At 48.3% G+C, this 18,167-nt stretch overlaps 1 protein-coding gene across 1 annotated transcript; it reads right to left on the bottom strand.

The window, feature by feature from the left end:
• Window positions 1–3,226: 3,226 nt before the first annotated feature.
• SOX17 (SRY-box transcription factor 17) lies at window positions 3,227–7,060 on the bottom strand. The gene is made up of 3 exons (XM_061438763.1): window positions 6,821–7,060; window positions 5,104–6,047; window positions 3,227–4,535 (listed from the first exon to the last, which is right to left on the bottom strand). The coding sequence occupies exons 2-3, from the start codon at window positions 5,408–5,410 to the stop codon at window positions 3,610–3,612; spliced, it is 1,233 nt and encodes a 410-aa protein (XP_061294747.1). The 5' UTR covers window positions 5,411–6,047; window positions 6,821–7,060; the 3' UTR covers window positions 3,227–3,609.
• Window positions 7,061–18,167: the final 11,107 nt, after the last annotated feature.

Here is an 18,167-nt window from a genome sequence, read left to right as displayed (position 1 = left end):
CTAAGTAACCAAGCTCCCCAATACTTCATAGTTTACAACCACCATCTTTTTTCTTTCTTTTAAATCTCTCCTACCTGTGAATTGATCGAGCTCATTCTGACGTTGTTCTTCTACCTCTCTTGCATTCCAGTTGGAAGGATGGTGGCCAGAGATGGGAGTCAGCCACGCAGCCTCTCCTCTCCACACAGCCTCTGCACGTGGTCTCACCACCTTGATAACCAGCTTTCCTACACAGTCACTCAGGAGCACAAGAATGACTGCCAAGCCTTGGCCGAGGGCTGGCACAGCCTTGCCTGCGCTGCATTCTATTGGGTTAGAGTAGCAAGTCCAACCCAGATTACAGGTGGGAGGGGTTGATACAAGGATGTAAGCACCCAAGGTAGGGAGCAAAGCTATCGCCCACAACACCGCACAAAGGAAAAGACCCACATCTTCACCGGGGTAGGGCATCGCTTTTTGCTTTGAGAGATGTACTGCTCTCCTGCTTCTTGATTCAAAACTCAGTGATAGGAGAGAGTTATTGAGATGTCCCTGTCTTCTCAAATAAAGGGAAACTACCTTTTTGGTTCAATGCTTGGGCCCTATGCTTCCCAACGAACCTTGATCATCAGGGCTTCTAAATCTGAGGTTTTCACATCCCTACAACCTCTGGAGGAGTTATGAGAAGTCGTGCCTAAAACTATGTCCAAAATATTCCACATGTGCGTGTGTGCCTGCATCCGGGGAGGCCATTCCTAGCTTTCGTAGACTATAATCTTAGACGAATGCAAATAAGCATGACCCAGGGTGCCTGGAGCTCAGGACAGCAATTCTGATTTCTAACTCCTGACCAACTTCTAAAGTATCTCAGAAGTACAGATGGGGGTGGGGTGGGGAATACTTAGATCATTTAGGTATTTTTCAAAGTAAAACAAAAAGCAGTCACTAGCTGGCACTTGAGGTCACTCCCTCTGAGTCCACTTGAGGACAGACAAGGAATAGGCAAGAGCTTCTGCCCCTAAGAGTTATTGTGAGAACTAATTTCCTTCCATTTGGAGTTAAAGGCATTAGAAATGCTGAACCGTTTTGGTTCTTATTTTCCCTCTCATTATTTGACCTTTCCCTGGTGAGTAGTTAAGAATGTGACTTCATGGACTTTTGGTTCTTTGAAACATTTTCGTTTCTCCTTTCCCTATTTATTTATTTACTTATTTTTTTGGCCATATGGCAACAGCATGCAGAACTCTCCTACCAGGGATGGTACCTGTGCCCCCTGCAGTGGAAGCAGAATCTTAACCACTGGACCACCAGAGAAGGCCACATCTTCTTAATTTTTTTTGAGGCAGCAGCAAAGGGTACAACTGACTCTCCTTGTGCCCTAAAAATGCTTGGTGGGATCCGAACTGGTGACCCGGCCTTGACCCTCAGCAGGTGAGGTACCTCTGCTCACTTCATCCACCAGGAATGCAGGAAACAGAACCTGTCTGGGGTCAGAGGAAGAAAGAATAGTGTAGGGTACTGCTGCTGCTACTGCTAAGTCACTTCAGTCATGTCCGACTCCCTGCGACCCCAGAGACGGCAGCCCACCAGGCTCCCCCGTCCCTGGGATTCTCCAGGCAAGAACACTGGAGTGGGTTGCCATTTCCTTCTCCAATGCATGAAAGTGAAAAGTGAAAGTCAAGTCGCTCAGTCATGTCCGACTCTCAGCGACCCCATGGACTGCAGCCTACCAGGCTCCTCCGTCTGTGGGATTTTCCAGGCAAGAGTACTGGAGTGGGGTGCCATTGCCTTCTCCGATAGTGTAGGGTACTAGAGGCAAATAAGTGGATTGGACGATAGCTAGAACACTGAAGTGAAGGTTTGCACATCAAATGTTTAAGGTAAACTGTTATGCCTAACAAAATAGACTTATTTTCCTCACTGAAATTCCTATCTTGAACACTCCTAACACCCAGGAACTCTTTTATATTAAAAAAAAATAGGAACTCTTTATATTAAAAAAGACATGCCCTATTTCTCCAGAGAATCCAGCCAACCACCTCAGTTCAGACAACCCTCAAGATAAATGCTTTAAGCCGCCTTCCTACTCCTTCCTTTTCTCTATAGCATTTATCAGTATACAGAATGGTAGCTTCTCCCAACCAGAATGCAAGTTCTCCCAGTGCCCAAGGATATACTGTGCACAAAGGAAAAACTAAAGTGAACAAATACGTTGTCAGAACTTGCAACACCAGGCTTTCACCATGTACACAGCAAGTAAGGGATCTGTGCCTCCACATGTCACTTGCAAAACGGGGAGAATTGCACCTAAACTCCCAGGCTTCATCAGGCTCAAAATCAGTGCAAGACAGCATTGACGAAACACCTGGTACAGGAAATGCCCATTGTAAATCACCTGTATCCATCCATTTATGTCCCATCTGCTAAGTGTGATGGGAAGGGCCACAAACACAAACAGAGAAAGGCTGATCAGCTTCACAACCTGTGACTCAGTTTCTTCCCTGACAGGGCAGGACAGTGATGCCCCAGGACTGCAGCTGTGGTTGCATTTGCAAAGCATGTTGCGTACATATCCTCCTTGGATCCCTCCCAAGCTAAGAACTGCAGGTTATCAGGAACTGCAGCAGGCCCCATATGCAACTTATAGCAAAATATCCCACTGAAATGATAGGTGCTAAGTTTCACTAACAGTTGAGGTCACAATGCACATTTTATTTTGATTAGTTCCTATGACTTTTTCCAATTATTTTTAACCCAGGAACACTGCTTTCCAAGGTGTAGACCTGTGATGACTGGCGATTTCAGTATTGAGAGGGAGTTTTAACGACTCATGGTGAAATTTAGAAAAGAAAAAATACATCCAAAAGCCTCTTTATGCAGGTCTCAAGATTCAACCAAAGTTACCTGGATATTCTCCTGAGTTTGAAAGTGATATACCAAAACTGAAAAATATTTAGAGAATTATGATTAACCTGTACTATGTAGAGACTAGGGTCACCTGAAATGCATAAGTTAGGCTCATTCTGTGAGTTTCCTTTCCCCTAGGCAAAACCAACTAGGGATGCCCAAATGTTTATTTGAGGGCTTCCCCTTCAAGTCATTCAGGTTTACTATTACAAGAGAATGAGAAATTCACTGTGACTGTATGTTTAGTGTTATAGTTAAAGCATTTCTAATTCTATTAAATACTTAACAGGGATCTCAAAAACTTGCTTTTGTGACAGAGGAGCTAGCAGAGTGAGAAAAGTGGAATTCCAGATTTTATTTTATTTTTAAAGATTGAAAAAAAAACACACCCGGGATAAAAATTTCGTTGATCAATAAAGCTTTGAGAAACGGAGCGAGTTGTTCCCTGACCCACTGGTGAACTTGAACTTGGAAATGGGGTTTTGACAAGGGCCACTGCGGGAAACAAGGGTCTGAACCAATCTTCAGACATCACCTCCCCCCGTTTTACTCCCCACCCCACCCCCAAGTGTTCAAGTGGCAGACAAAATAAATTACCATAAATTATACGCCAAGGCAACTTAAAAACAACACAATGCGACGCGAGGCTGTGTCCCTCGATCCTTGGGGAGGTGTGTAACACTGTGCGCGCTTCTGGCCGCAGGCCCGGCGGGCTGGGACGGCTCACACGTCGGGATAGTTGCAGTAATACACCGCGGAGCTGGCGTCGGACACCACCGAGGACAGGGCCCCGTGGCCGTCGGGCAGGGTCACGCCGGCGTCGTGTCCCGGGTAGGGGAGCCCCATCTCCGGCTTGCACACGAAGTGCAGGTACTGTTCGAACTCCGTGCGCTCCACCTCCCCGAGTAGCTCGGCCGGGGCGCCCGGTTCTGCGCTGTCCCGGCAGTGCAGCGCCTCTGGCGGGGGCGACGGCTGCCCCGGGCCGTGCGGGGGCGGCTGCGGCGGCATCTGGAAGCCGCGTCCCCCGCCCCCCGCCGCCGCCGCCTGTGAGCCCACGGGGCCGTAGTACATGTGCAGGGCGCTGGGGGGCGCGAGGAGGCCCGGCATCGCGGGGCCCGCAGGCTCCGGGCCCAGCCGCGGGTGCAGGGGCCCCGCGCCGGGCGGCTCCGGGGGCCCAGCGTAGTCCGCGGCCGGGGCGTAGCTGTAAGGCCCAGGGGCCGGACAGTCCGCTGGCAGCGGCGCGGCGAAGAAGGCCGGGTCGGGTTCCACGCCGTCCAGCGGGGACGTGTCGGGCGTGGGCAGAGGGTAGCCGTCGAGCTGGGGTGCGCCCAGGCCCGAGCAGTCGCGGTAGTGGCCGCCCAGGTGCGGGGGCAGCAGCGGCGGGCCCGCGGGGAAGCCCTGCTCCGGGAAGGGCAGGCCCAGGCCGTCCATGGCCACGCGGCCGCCCTCGGGGCCCAGCGCGGCCGCCGGCGGCTCGGCCAGGCCATGCAGGAAGCCGCCCTCCACCCGCTTTAGCCGCTTCACCTGCTTGCGCCGCCGCGGCCGGTACTTGTAGTTGGGATGGTCCTGCATGTGCTGGACGCGCAGCCGCTCGGCCTCCTCCACGAACGGCCGCTTCTCTGCCAGCGTCAGTGCCTTCCACGACTTGCCTGCGGGGCGTGGGATGGACCGGGCCGCGGGTTTAGCGTTTGCGCCCCCGCTCCCAGGCCCAACCAGGCCCTACCGCCCCCCTGCGACCTCGGCTGGTGCCACTCCCGGGGCGGGGGAAGGGATTAAGGGAAAGGTTGAAGGCTGGGGCTGTGGAGGCCGAGAGCAGGCTGGGCACTGGGGGAAGACGCGAGATCTCGGGCCCTCCAAGACATTCCCCCCATCCCCCCGCCGCCTTTCTGTCGCTCCTGGAAGCGGCTTCCCGCTCACCACCCGCGCTCGTTCGAGGAACTGGCCAGGAGTCGGGGGAACGGGCGACCCACCCAGCCCCGCGCCAGGGTGCCCTCGCCGCCGTTCGGATGCGCGGGAAGCCGCCTCCCCGGAGTCCCGGCCGACGGTGAACCCGGGGACCGAGGCCCAAAGCCGCTTGGAGAGTAGGAGATAGGGCAGCGGGAAGGAAGAGGGACCCCAGGGAAGGACGTGGGGGCCGCGCACCCGCAGCCTCGGTCGCAAGGTCCTCACCGTCTGACCCTCAAGGTTCGCCGGGCCTGGGCCCCGGCGCGGACTCACCCAGCATCTTGCTCAACTCGGCGTTGTGCAGATCTGGGTTCTGCTGCGCCAGGCGCTTGCGCTCGTCCTTCGCCCACACCATGAAGGCGTTCATCGGCCGCCGGATGCGAGACTCGCCCTTCGCTCGGCCCGCCGGCCCGGCCGGCGCACCGGCGCTCGCCGCCGCCTCGCCCTTCATCTTCATGTCCCCGAGGGGACTCAGCGACTCGGCCCAGGGACAGGGGCCCAGGCCGGCCATCACGGCGGGCAGCGCGCTCCGGGGCTGGCTCTGCTCGTCACTGGCGTACCCCGCATCCGGGCTGCTCATGGCGCTCCAGCCCGGCCCTGCGCCCCGAACCCTCCGCCGGACACGCCGCCTCCCCCTGCCGGGGGGAGGGGGTGGGGAGCGAGAGAGGAGATGCCCGGCGGGCCGGTCGCGTCCCCCGACCGGACCCCGCCGCCCGCGTTCCTGGCAGATCGATCGCAGTAACTGGCGCTACCCGCGCCCCCACCAGCCCAGTGCCACTGCGGGCGCCCCCCGGCCGCCGGGCCTTTTCTGCACAGACCCGGCCAATGGAGCGGCGGGGGCGGGCCGGCCGGCTACGTTAGGCCCACGCCCAGCCCGCCGCCCAGGTCCCAAGTTTCAGCTCAACCCCACGCCCGCCCTTCCCCCCTCCCCGGCCCCGCGCCCAGGGCGACACCTGCCCCTGAGAGAACGGGTTGGAGCCGGGCTTTGGCGCCGCGTCGGCTCCCACCCTCCAAGAGGGACCCCTGATCAACCTTCTAGGGTGCTGATCGCCCTGCTGCCTAGAAGTACTTGGCCACTGCAGTCTGGATCGAAGCAGGAAGCACCCACTCAACCTGGAGCTGAGGAGCTTTCAGCGGTGGGGGGCTCGCCTTCCCAGAGTCCCACGGACATGTCTCCGAACTGGAAAACACTTTCTCTCCCCAAGGACTCGACGTACCTGTATTATATTCAAAATGCTATGTCCGAGGTAAATTCTACTTTCGAAACAAGATTACAAATGTCATCCTGAAGAATTTTTTTTTTTTTAAAGCTTTATCCAAAGAGACTAACCCACCCTTGAAAATGTGTACAGGAAATGTTTAATAAACTTAACAAAATGTCCTCCTATGTGTTCAGGAAAAAAAGCAAGATTTAGTTTTGATTTCTTAAATGTGGTAAAGATAGCGATATTCATCTAAACGCCTGTCGAATGGAGAAAATAAAGCAACCTTTGAGGAACAAAATACCTGTACCCCTTGGGGTCAGTTTATGGTATTGGGGGGTTCTTCAGTGTTTCTCAAGACTGGAGTGAAAACTTTTAAGATTTAAACTTATGTTTAAATTCGAGAGGCCTTTTTTGTGGGTTTGTAAACAAACCCTTCTGTCAAACTTACATACAGCACACCAAACATCAGCCAACAAGTTTATCCTTATAACCCTGTGAGGTAGAGCCCATTCTGTCTTACAGGAGAAGAAGCGGAGGCCCAGAGACGTTAAGGACCTTGCCCACTAGCACAGCACTGGGGAGTGGAATCACCTCCAGAAGTCTGCCCTCAGACTTGGCACTATTAACTACTAACCCAAGCTGTTGCATTTGTGTATTTGTTTATGTGTTGTGTTGTTTGCTAAAGCAGTGAACACAGCCGCTTCTGCATAAATAGACAACTTTTATCAATCTCCACAACAGATTTGCTTTGTTTACTGTGAAGAGACATGAAAACTAGGGCTTACCGGGATCTGGGAGGTAAGGCCTGAAGCTTGCAGTGTGCCATTGCTTGACAAGTAGTCTATCAAGACTGCTTACTGGGGGCATTCATAAAAACAAAGAAACAGCCTTTGAAAGCAATTGGCCTTCAGTTTCTCTGAGTTTGCTATTTCTCCAAAGAACTTCTGCACTTGTTTTAAGCCAACTTAATTCCTTGAGTATCTGTGACATAGGCTGTCCCCCACCCCCACCTTCAGTGGCCAAAAAGTGGTTGTAGTTCCTGGGTCTCTGAGATTCAGAGAAGAAAAAAAGTTAATCTGCTTAAGGAAATAATGGAGAAGTGTTATTTTTAATAGATGGTTTTGAAACAACTGATAATCTTAAACACATTTAACTGATTATGCACTTCTCCTTTAAGAGCTCATTTTTCTGTAAGAGAAAAATATGGGCTTGAAAATTAAGTGTGATTGCTTTGCAACTGGTTATCTAAGTAAGGAAACTATAGGAGTAAAGAGAGAACAAATTAATCCTGTAGGGCCTTGTTCCTTGATGTTTTCTTGGCGATCGTTTCTTTATTGCAAAGTAATAAATATTTTCCAAAGATCTCAAAGCAGGATTTCTGTTAGGGCAAAAGTTTTGTGAACTAATAGTTTTCTTAAAATAGCGATTGAAAAACCAAACAAAAATAATGCCTGTTCCAGACTACATTTATCTCTCTAGATGAATCTATTTGATGAATTTCATAAAAAACATAACATAGGGTACAGGAAATGCAATCCAGGTGTAAGTTCAAAATATATATATGCACAGGTTTACCCTGTACATTTTATTCATCCTTAGGTGCCTCTTTGCCACCTCATTACAGGAAGAGGTGCCAAGAAAGTCGAGAAACTGATGGGGGGTTCTTGTTATTATCTGCACTTGTTCTTGGAGTCTAACTACTGCTTTTTCTTTTTTTTTTTTTTAAGATATTGAGAAATTAGGTGAGAGCACAGGATGCATAGGATGGAGATGTAGCTTCAGATTTTGGTGTCTCTCCACCCCCTACTTATTTTAACACTCTCCCTAGGAGTTATAACATAACGATTTACTTATGTTATTTACTTAAAGGAATTGTGGTGCCTTTCCAAGACGAGTCTCTCCAGCAGGCGGTTACCTGTGCTCATCCAGGCTTCTGATCCTGCTTTTATCATAGATTTGAGGGGACCGTGTTGGGGTGAGGGGTGGCGGCGCCGCAGACGTCCACGAGGTTTGTGTGGACTCTTCTATTTCAGTCTCTTAACTAAACGCGGCGTTGGAAGTCGAGCTCTGGATGTTATCAGAGCCAGCCACAAATGCCACATGAAAAGCAGCAAACATCCGGAGTGGCTTCCTGCGAGCCTTGCTTTTCTCATCACGAGAGATTTACGCGGGGGGAGGGGGCCAGACAAATTGGCGAGGAGGAGCCCTGTCCACCCGCCCGCGTTGCCGGAGCGCGCGGGGACTGGGACCTCTGACTTCTGGCTGCTAATCCATGCCCAGTCCCCAGGCTGGGCCCAAGGCTGGAAAGTCTGGGCAAGGACGCGACTAGCGCGGCGCGAAGCCCTGCCCGGTACCCCGCCGGGCCCGTGGCCGGCGGGCGCAGCGTTGAATCCGGGTAGGTGGTGAGCCGCGGTTCGGAGCCCTGCGTGACCAGGCACCGGCCGTGGGTTTCCTGCAGGCTTTTGTGTTTCGATGCTTGGGAAGCAGGAGCCGGACGAAGGACGCTTCGGCCTCCGAGGAAGGCCGTGGGCACCGGGACAGTCCCGCTAGGCTCGAGGGCGGAGGGAAAGGGGGGGCGCACCGCGGGCACCGGGAACCGACAGACAATGGTATCCCCGGAACAAAGAACAATAATCAGGTCTTCGCGTTTATAAGTCGCATGCCCGCGGCGGCCTCCGGGAGCCGAGCGGAAGGCGGCGCGCCGAACGGAGCGCGCCCGGGGCTCCGCACTGCCCAGGTAGGGCCGCGCGCCGGCTCTGCGTACCTCTCGCGTCTATTCCCGGTCCTCCGGCGGGTGCCCAGCGGGTCCGCGAAGCGCGGTTCAAAGTCGCGGGTGAGATGGGAGGGGTGGGGAAGAAGGAGGGCCCGGGAGATCACGGCCACCAGCTCCCACCCCGAGGCTCCCGAGGGTCAGAGCCCCGCTGCCTCTCACCTGGCGCCCTACCCTGCCTTTGGGGCGCCCGCCTCTCCCGCGGGGCCGAGAGGGCTCTGGGGACGCTCGCTCCGCACCAGGACAGGAGACGTGCGTTCTGCTCCTACACCCTCCCCCACGCCCTCCGCCAGCATCCCTCCCCAGCATCCCGCCTGGTCCGCGGACCCCTCGAGGCCTCCACGAACCCCGCCCCAGCAGCCGGCGACTCCCCGACCGTCACCCAGTTCCCGCTCGGCCGCGCCCGGGGTTTGCACAGGAGAAGCAGGAAATGCGCTGTTCCCGGTCCGTTTCCCTGCTCAGAAACTGGTCCGCGGGGGGTGTTCCTTGTATTCCCCACTCCGCCTCCCGCCCCAGCTCGGGTCCTCTGGTGGGAGTGCTGACATCTTCCCCTTACTCCCCGGCTTGGAGAACCTCAGACTCCGCAGGGAGACGGCATCAGGGGTGAAGGCAAGGCACCAGCTCATCCCCAGGGCGGATTGCGGCCACACGCTAGTCTGCTCACCACCCGCTTCATCTTTGGCCTCTCTGAGCTCTAACTGCAATCTCAGTAGCGGTTCCTGTGCGCCCACTCCTGCCGACTCCCCAGGCCCACCTTCCTCGCACCCAGCAAAGGTCCGGGCTTTCCTGGTGGAGCTGTGTCGTCAGCTGCGCAGACAGGCTTCGCAGCAGCAGCAGACACCTGCACATCGGCCCCCCCCCCCCCCCACCGGCCCGCACCCCCCTCCCCGCTCTTCCCACAGCGGGGGAGCAGACAAGGCCCCTGCATCTTAGAAATGCCCAGTGTGGTACCATTAGTCTTCCCCTCTGATTGATTCGCGTGCAGCCCAGGTAGAATCTAGGCCCTCTCTACCTCAATCACTTGTTCCTGGCATGGAAAGGTGATGCTGACATCTCTAGGCCAAGCGCTCTGAAATTTTTTTTTTTTTTCCTCTAGTAGAGGTCCTGCAATTGGTGGCCTTTCTGCCCTGCAAACTGGCTTGCCAACCTTCCGTAGTCAGCAGGGCTGGATTTTGCCAGGTGGTTGGTTAGGGCAAGGTGTGCATCCTGTGATCATGGGAGTGATCAAAGTGAATAGGCTACAGGACAGGCCACTCCTGACACACTCATTACCCACCCTCCCGTGCAACTTGAACCACAACCACAAGCCTATCAGATTTGGAAATGGAGCCAGAGTCGGCTCCAGTGTTTCTAAATAGCAGAGAACCTGAATCCTTTGGATTCCTCTGCAGTCAGTGTTTGGTTGACCTCGGTTACATGAATTTTCTTCTCTGCCCGTTTCTAGACCCTGCCAACAGCTTTATCAGCACTCTTTAACGGCCTCTTTTTTTTTTTTTTTACTGGAACATAGTTGATTTACAATGCTGTGCTAGTTTCAGGTGTACTGCAAAGTGAATCAGTTATACATATATCCATTTTCTTAAAAGATTCCCTACCCATATAGGTCATTACAGAGCATTGAGTAGAGTTCCCTGTGCTAAACCATAGGTCCTTAGCTATCTATTTCATATATAGTGTATGCTTACGTCAATCCCCGTCTCCCAGTTTATCCCTTCCCTCAACAGCCTGTTTATATCCCTCGAGTATACCCAGTCCATTGGTGTGTAATAAATGCTCAGGGATACTGTAACAATTGTTTTTTTTAAAAAAACTTTTTATTTTGTATTGGAGTACAACCAATTAACAATATTATGATAGTCTCAGGTGGACAGCAAAGGGACTCAGCCAAACATACATGTATCCATTCTCCCCCAAAATCCCCTGCCATCCAGACTGCCACAGTTGTTCTTGATTAGATCCTGGAGTCATCTTCTTAGGAGGCAAGGCACTAAGAATTACCTCTGTAAACCTCTGTTTTCATCTGAGACACATCTGTGTAGACACAGTCAGACTTAAGGCCTGCAACATCCTCTCTCACCCTCTTCTTCGCCAGAGGCTCAATCTGCAGGCATTAAACACCTGAAATCTCACCTTTTCTGAGGTTTAACTCAAGTCCTCTGGCTTTTCTGAACCCACTCAGCATGTAAGTCCAGGCTGAGTGTACTTGGAAAATTTTGCATGTGGATATATGCATACATAAATTTCTGTCTTTTGGGGACTTTTCAAAACCCAAACCTTTCATGTTAATTTCTTTGTAGTCATAGATTACAGTTTACAAAGCAGTTTCTTGTAGGTTAACTCATCTGAGTGTCAGGAGAGCCTTGGAGGGAGGCAGGGCAACAGAGAAGGAGACTGGGACTGAGGCCTGGGGACCTGTTCGAGGTCCCATGACAAGGATTCTCGGACCAGCTATTTGCCCTTGCTGTTAACAGTGGTGGGTCTTGTTTTGAGTTTCTTTCCATGCCCTGTGTGTGCCAGTGAAAGACCTGATGGGATTTGTAGAAACTCAATAAAACCAGAAATTAGGAAGGCATGGGTTAAGGACTTTGGCACAGAAACTTCCAGTGTGGTTCCTAATCAGGTCACGATCACACGATCATTTTGTTTTGTTTTGTTTTTTTTAAATATCATAGCTGCAGAGCTGTAAAGAAAACATTTTCATTTAGAAGATTTATAATTAGGTATTTTATTAGATTATATAATCAAAGCCCGAGATGACATCTCATTTGAGTATCATTTTATACAAACAAATTCTAATTCAGCTGGAAAAATGAAAACAGTTCAAAGTTATATGGGGATAAAGTTCAGATATAAAGAAGTTGAGCTCTCTGAAGCTCTGCTCTTGTACTTCATTCAGACTGAAAGAGACATAGTTAACTATACCGAGTTGTGTGGCATTGTCTCATGTTTAAAGTCTAAGCTGCTGGTCTCCTCTACACCTGTAGCTGACCAAACCTTTAGAGCATAAAAACATACATGTAGCAGCTAAGTAAATTCCCTTCATGTATACTTTTGTTTGGGAGAGAAATGGATGGCAAATATTATCAATTCTATTTTATGATGTGGGAAATTAAGGCACGGAGCAATTGGGTGATTTCCTTGTTTTCAAACCAGTCTAAGAGACGAGAGAATCATCTGTTCATTTAATCAACCAATAATTCCCCCAGTACCTGTAAATCTAAGGCTCAGTACAGCATGGTATATTGGTTACGACCACAGGTTTGGGAGTCAAACTCCTTGGGATTGAACCCTAGTTCTGCAGCTCACCAGCTGTGCATCCTTGGACATATTGCTGAATCTTTCTGTAAAATGAAGAATTATAGTAATGGTCTCAGAGAATTTTATGTGGATTAAATGAGCTAATTGTTCACTAACTGCTTAGCCTACAACCTGACACATAGTGTTACACAGGTATTTCATAATAAAATAAAATTTAAATTAATGAATGTGTGCACATGAAGACATATTGGGAGAATAAATAAGAAAAGGTGACCATGATACTGAATGTATGTACACTGTAACAGCTAAAACAAATGTTTTCAAGGAAAAAATATTGTATCTCTGATAACGAGTAATAACTAACATTATCATGTTTTAATCAAAAGTATTTGTTATGCTGGCAAAAGCTTTTCTAGAGATCTATTAACTATTGTGCATTTTCTAATTACAGTTGAAATGACAACATTTTTACTTTGGTGGTAAAGAGTCTTTGTTTTATGCACGTCAGCCTTCTAAAACTCTGTAAAGACTGGCCAGGAAAAAAAAAATACACAGAATTGTAAAACATTCAGTACTCCACTAAAAGATCTTTGAAATGCAAAGACACCTTGCAGTGAGCATTTAACCTGGGTTAAATTCCTTTCCTTAAAGGCACAGAGAAAAGTTCAATTTTGAGAACTATGCCTGGGACTCATGTGTTTAAAGGAAAAAAGACCCATGAATGTACATACCCTGCCTAGCTCTTTCAGTGTGAAAATATCCCAAATTCTTGTCTTTATTGTTCAGTAACTTTCTGCCAGGTAATTGCGAGTCACTTCAAACTGCCTCGTTTTCAGCGTTCTGAGATAAGAAAGGAGAAAATATCCAATCTCTTGCCCACTGTTCCAGGTAAAAAAGAGAACAAATGATCACCCAGTTTTGCAGAATAAGAGTGCTCAGTGAGACAGGGCTCGTGTGTCTGCAGATATATGCGTCTATGGACATTCAGAGAGGGTTCTCTGTACATTAAAAAAAAGTAGCAAATTGAGATAAAATGGAAATAGAGATTGTAAAGAAGACTGTACTGCTTTGGGTAATAATGGAATGCTGCTGTTTTGAAAGCAAAAATGTTTTAAAAGTTACTGCACAACAGGTCCCACCTTTGGTCCAGGACAAACCAGGTTCTGTTTTTGTGAACTAAGGCTCTGGATTTACTGAACAGCCATTATTTTAGTAAATATCTATTATTTCAGTGGTTACTTTGTTGTTGTTTTTTTCTTCTTTCTCCCCAGTGGATAATTTAAAACTGAAATTTGGAGACAAACAGACAACTGGTTCTTTTTTTACACTTTCTTATTATTAATATGTAACACTTCCTTGGAACTCATCTGACATAATACAGGGAGTCCTAGGGCTGAAGAGAACTGCATAACCCACCCTTGCTTTTCAGGTTCTGTAAAATTACCCCCAGAGAAGGCAATGGCACCCCACTCCAGTACTCTTGCCTGGAAAATCCCATGGATGGAGGAGCCTGGTGGGCTGCAGTCCATGGGGTCACTAAGAGTCGGACACGACTGAGTGACTTCACTTTCATTTTTCACTTTCATGCATTGGAGAAGGAAATGGCAACCCACTCCAGTGTTCTTGCCTGGAGAATCCCAGGGACGGCGGAGCCTGGTGGGCTGCCGTCTATGGGGTCGCACAGAGTTGGACCCAACTGAAGTGACCTAGCAGCAGCAGCAGCAAAATTACCCCAGTGAGAGATTGGACACAAGGGAATGCCTTACATAGGAAATAACATATATTAAATGCTAATATATGAATGCACTTGTTACTCATACAGCTATGCTGGTACACAGCATTCTTTTTAAATCACTTATTTTAAAATAACCTCAAACTTACAGAGAAGTTGCAAGAATAGTATAAAGAAGACTCTCTAATTTCTTAGCATTTTACCTCTTTTGGCTTCATCTCGATTTATAACAACAAAAATTTCCCTACATTTGCTGTCTCTCTTGTGCTTTTTTTTAAAAAGTAAGTAAATGGATATAACAATATAAATATGTAGTCATATTTATCATAGAGCATACTGACATATACTGATACATTGTAGATACTACCTAAATATATACTACATCTATATAGCATGTTATATGTTAATACCTATGTATGTATGTCTGAATGTGTGTATGGTTAGCCTTTTTTCTGAACCACCTGAGAGCAGGCTGAGACATAATGTCTCACTCAGTCTAAATACTCCAGAGAACATTCTCCCATATAACCAGCCATCAAATAGCCAACAAATTGGTTATTTGGAAATAGCATTCCTACCTAAGCTGCTTGCCCAATTCACATTTTGCAAACAGTCCCTTTCTTTTGGCCCAACATTCTATCAGGATCACACGTTGCCCCTAGGTACCATGTCTCTTTAGACTTCCGTCTTTTCTAATAGTTCTTTCTGGTTTTCCAGAGTGCGGGTCTTTCATTCCATAAGGGTCTCACATGCAGTCTGTCTGGTCTGGGCTCCTGCGTTCCTGGCAAGAAAACTAGAGACGGTGGTGTGCCCCTCCCAGAGCAAGACAAGGGAGGCTGCCTGAAGCCTCATCATACTGCTGAGTTAACCTTGACCACCTGACCAGTTGCTGTCTGCCCAGTTTCTCTAGCTTCAAATGATCATTTCCCCCCAGTGCAATGGATAACTATTTTCTGTAGGGGGAACTGTGCCCTATATTATACCAATATCCTCATCAAGCCTTCACCCACCTGCCTTAGCATCTGCTAAGATGGGTGACAAGGGGTGGTTTTGAATTCCCATCATTCCTCTGTATTTATATGTTCCTTCTACTGTAAGAAAGTTTTCCTTTCCTTTATATTAGTATGGGCCATAGATTCCTTCTTCACTCAGTGCTTTATCATCCTTAATTAATATTATTTGTTTGGATGCTCAGGTTGTCACCGATTTGGCATGTGGGGCACCTGTTAAGCTAGCTCCTGTATCCTTTCGATTTGTCCTAATCATCCTTTGAGTATTTCTTTATATTTTAGCATAACAAAATATTCCAGGCTTTGGACGTCCCTGGCAGTCCAGTGGTTAAGACGCCATACTTCCAGTGCAAGGGGAGTGGGTTTGATCCTTGATCTGGGAACTAAGATCCCACATGCCACATGGGGCATCCAAAAAGTTAAAAAAAAAAAAAAAGAAAGATATTCCAGGTTCATCTTGTATTTTTCTGCCTTAACCTTGATTCAGTCATTTCTGCAAGGAGTTGAGAGCATCTTTTAATGAAATAGGGTGTTTAAAACCAGGATCTGGGTTCTCATGAGTACTGGGCTATCATCATTTCTAGATACTCTCAGCCGGATATATATATGTGCATCTTGCATATATCTGTAGCTATTTCTTATCTTCCTCCCCAAATTATTAAAACACTGAGTTACTTGAAGATTCCTCCAATTCCAATCCAACATATCAGGGTTCTTGCTAGCCTGCTGCCTCTCTGTATTTCTAAATGCCTTTTCTGAATGTAAAGAACCTAGCTCCCACTACCCTTATACCTGCTATCTGCCTGTTGTAATCCCGGCCACCCCACCTGCCTGCTCTTGACTTCCAGGCCAGCACCTCTGTGTAGGTCTCCTGCAGCACTCCACTGTTTCCATGTTCAAAAGCAAGGCAAAAACATAATAATTACTTGTTTAAATTTATCTTTAAATGGTGCATGTGTGCTCAGTCATGTCTGACTCTCTGCGACCCCATGGACTGTAGCCAGCCAGGTTCCTCTGTCCATGGGATTTCCCAGGCAAGAACACTGGAGTGGATTGCCATTTCCTCCTTCAGGGGGTCTTCCTGACCCAGGGATTGACCCAAGTCTCCTGAGTTTCCTGCATTGGCAGGCAGGTTCTTTACTGCTGAGCCACTAGGGAAGCCATTTTTCAATTATTTTAAGTATAAAATGTGACCATAAACTATAATAACAAAAGTTCCTTCTTTACTGCCTTTCCTTGGTGGCAAATTCCTCAGGATTCAATTAAAAACAAAATTACAAGGAATTATTTTTGTCTGTTTGGAGTGGGGTCACAGTTTTGAGAATGTAAGATTGAATCTCAAAAACCAAAAAAATGTTTCTTTTCAGTCATGGCCAGAACAAAAACTAGAAATTGACTTGACCTAGTAGGCTTTTTTTTACTAAAAATGATAAGAAAGGGCAGTAAGAATTAAACAATATTTTTTCAGAAGCGTTCACAGAATTTGTGGCAGTTTTGAGGAAATACTTCGTAAATACGCTGCCTCTCCCCTCTCGTCAGCCACACCCACACATACATTACTCTCCATGATCTTAAATGAATAAAATAATGCATACCAAGTCAGATTTCATGACTTGTCCCAAGTTCAGAGGTTGGCCAATCTAATTTATACTGCTTCTATGCATGACTGAATTCCCATGAGTCATTTTCATCTTCAGAGAGAGAGTTCTGTGGAACCATGTTAACATGAAGACCAATCCCCTGAGCCTTCAGATGAGGCTCAGCAGCCCCCCTCCCCGCCCCTTCCATGGCTGTTTCTCCTTGCAGAGCTCAGGACAACCCTAAAGGTGAGTGAGTCCAAGTGCAGCTGCAATGGACAGCCATGGACACCTAACAAGCACCTCTCTCCTTGATGCATCTTTCCTCTTTTTCCAAAGCTAAAGGCGGAAAATGTTACTGGGTCCTTTCTACAGAAAGGGTGATGATAAAACATCCCTGGGCTAGAAAGGGCAGGCTCTAGTTAAGCAAAGACTAGAAGCATGAATGCTTGAACAAATATTTAATCATATGGGTATGTATTAACTGGTTTGGGCATTATATGTAGTGAGACTTACCAAACATATCTAATATACCAGTTCAGTTTTAGGGTGGTCGTTCATACTGAAGCTTTAATTCTTAACAGCAGGTTAAGTGTTCAGTAGTTCAAGGACCTCTGCTAATTTGATTTTGCCAATTCTTATTGTATGCAACAAACAAATTATAATAGTATATTTATGAAGAAAATTAGTAAATACTTTCTAACACCTCCACTTAGCCTTTGAGTTGGGTACATTTTACTAGTGAACATTTCCTATACACGTGCATAACATAGATACCCTGTCCATTACAACAGCCTGTCCAGCCACATACACCTCACATTCAGGGGCTCTCTCCTTTCTGTCTACCCCTCTCTTACTGCTCTCTGCCTCCTTCGCTATATTCCTGCCAACTGGCCTCTGGCTGCTTCTACAACATGCCAAGTTCTTTCCTCCTTGAAGCCTACAATCTCTTCCATCTGTGTGGAACCAAGGTCCCCCAGATTCTACTATGGTTAGCCCCCTCCTCCAAAGACACAAACTCCAGGAGACCATCCTACCTAAAATAGCCAATGTCTGCCACTGCCCCCACAAACTTGTCAGACTCTCTTCTCCCACTTGGTTTATAATTTCCTAAAGTACCTGTTCCTGGCAGTCATCATGTTTTTAAATCTGTTTATTGTCTCTCTTTCCCCATTAAAATGCTAACTCCCTGAGATACTATGGGTGCTGTGCACTGCCGCATCCCTGAACCCAGGGATACATCAACAAGATTTGCTGAATGGTTGAAACACAGCCCAAGACAGCTCATCAGAGGATTTCCTCCTGCCAAAACTGCAGAGGCTTTGACTACTAGTTGGTCTTTTGCACAGTCATGCATTTTTCTTGAAAACACCCTTTTCCCTGAGAGCTTGTATTGCTCCTAGCTAAAGCCTCATCCTGTCACTTTAAGAAGAGGAATGCCCCCTCTGGACACGTATTTCATTAACAGAGTATTATCTCCCAGAGTAACTAAGCACTTTCAAAAGAAGGGTGATGGTTACAAGAGCCTCTAAATAATTTGGACTGATTAGGTATCTTAATCCAGTTGCCAGTTAATTGTGTTTGTTTGTGATCAAGAATATGATTTTCACCTAGTCCCCCTCCACAATCTCGCCGTGTTTGGAGAAGGCCCATCTCGGTATCTGCAGCGGGCTCTTTGAAGGTGTTTGCCGAGGAGGTGGGACCGCAGCGCTCACCTGGAGCCAGGAGCTGGAGGAAGGCATGTCGGCCCAACCACCTACGGGTTGACTAAGCGAGATCCCACCG

This window comes from Bos javanicus, chromosome 14 (genome assembly GCF_032452875.1).
Source record: "Bos javanicus breed banteng chromosome 14, ARS-OSU_banteng_1.0, whole genome shotgun sequence".
NCBI lineage: Eukaryota > Metazoa > Chordata > Mammalia > Artiodactyla > Bovidae > Bos > Bos javanicus.
Note: the sequence above shows the minus strand (reverse complement) of the source record. Positions and strands in the feature narration are given on the sequence as shown.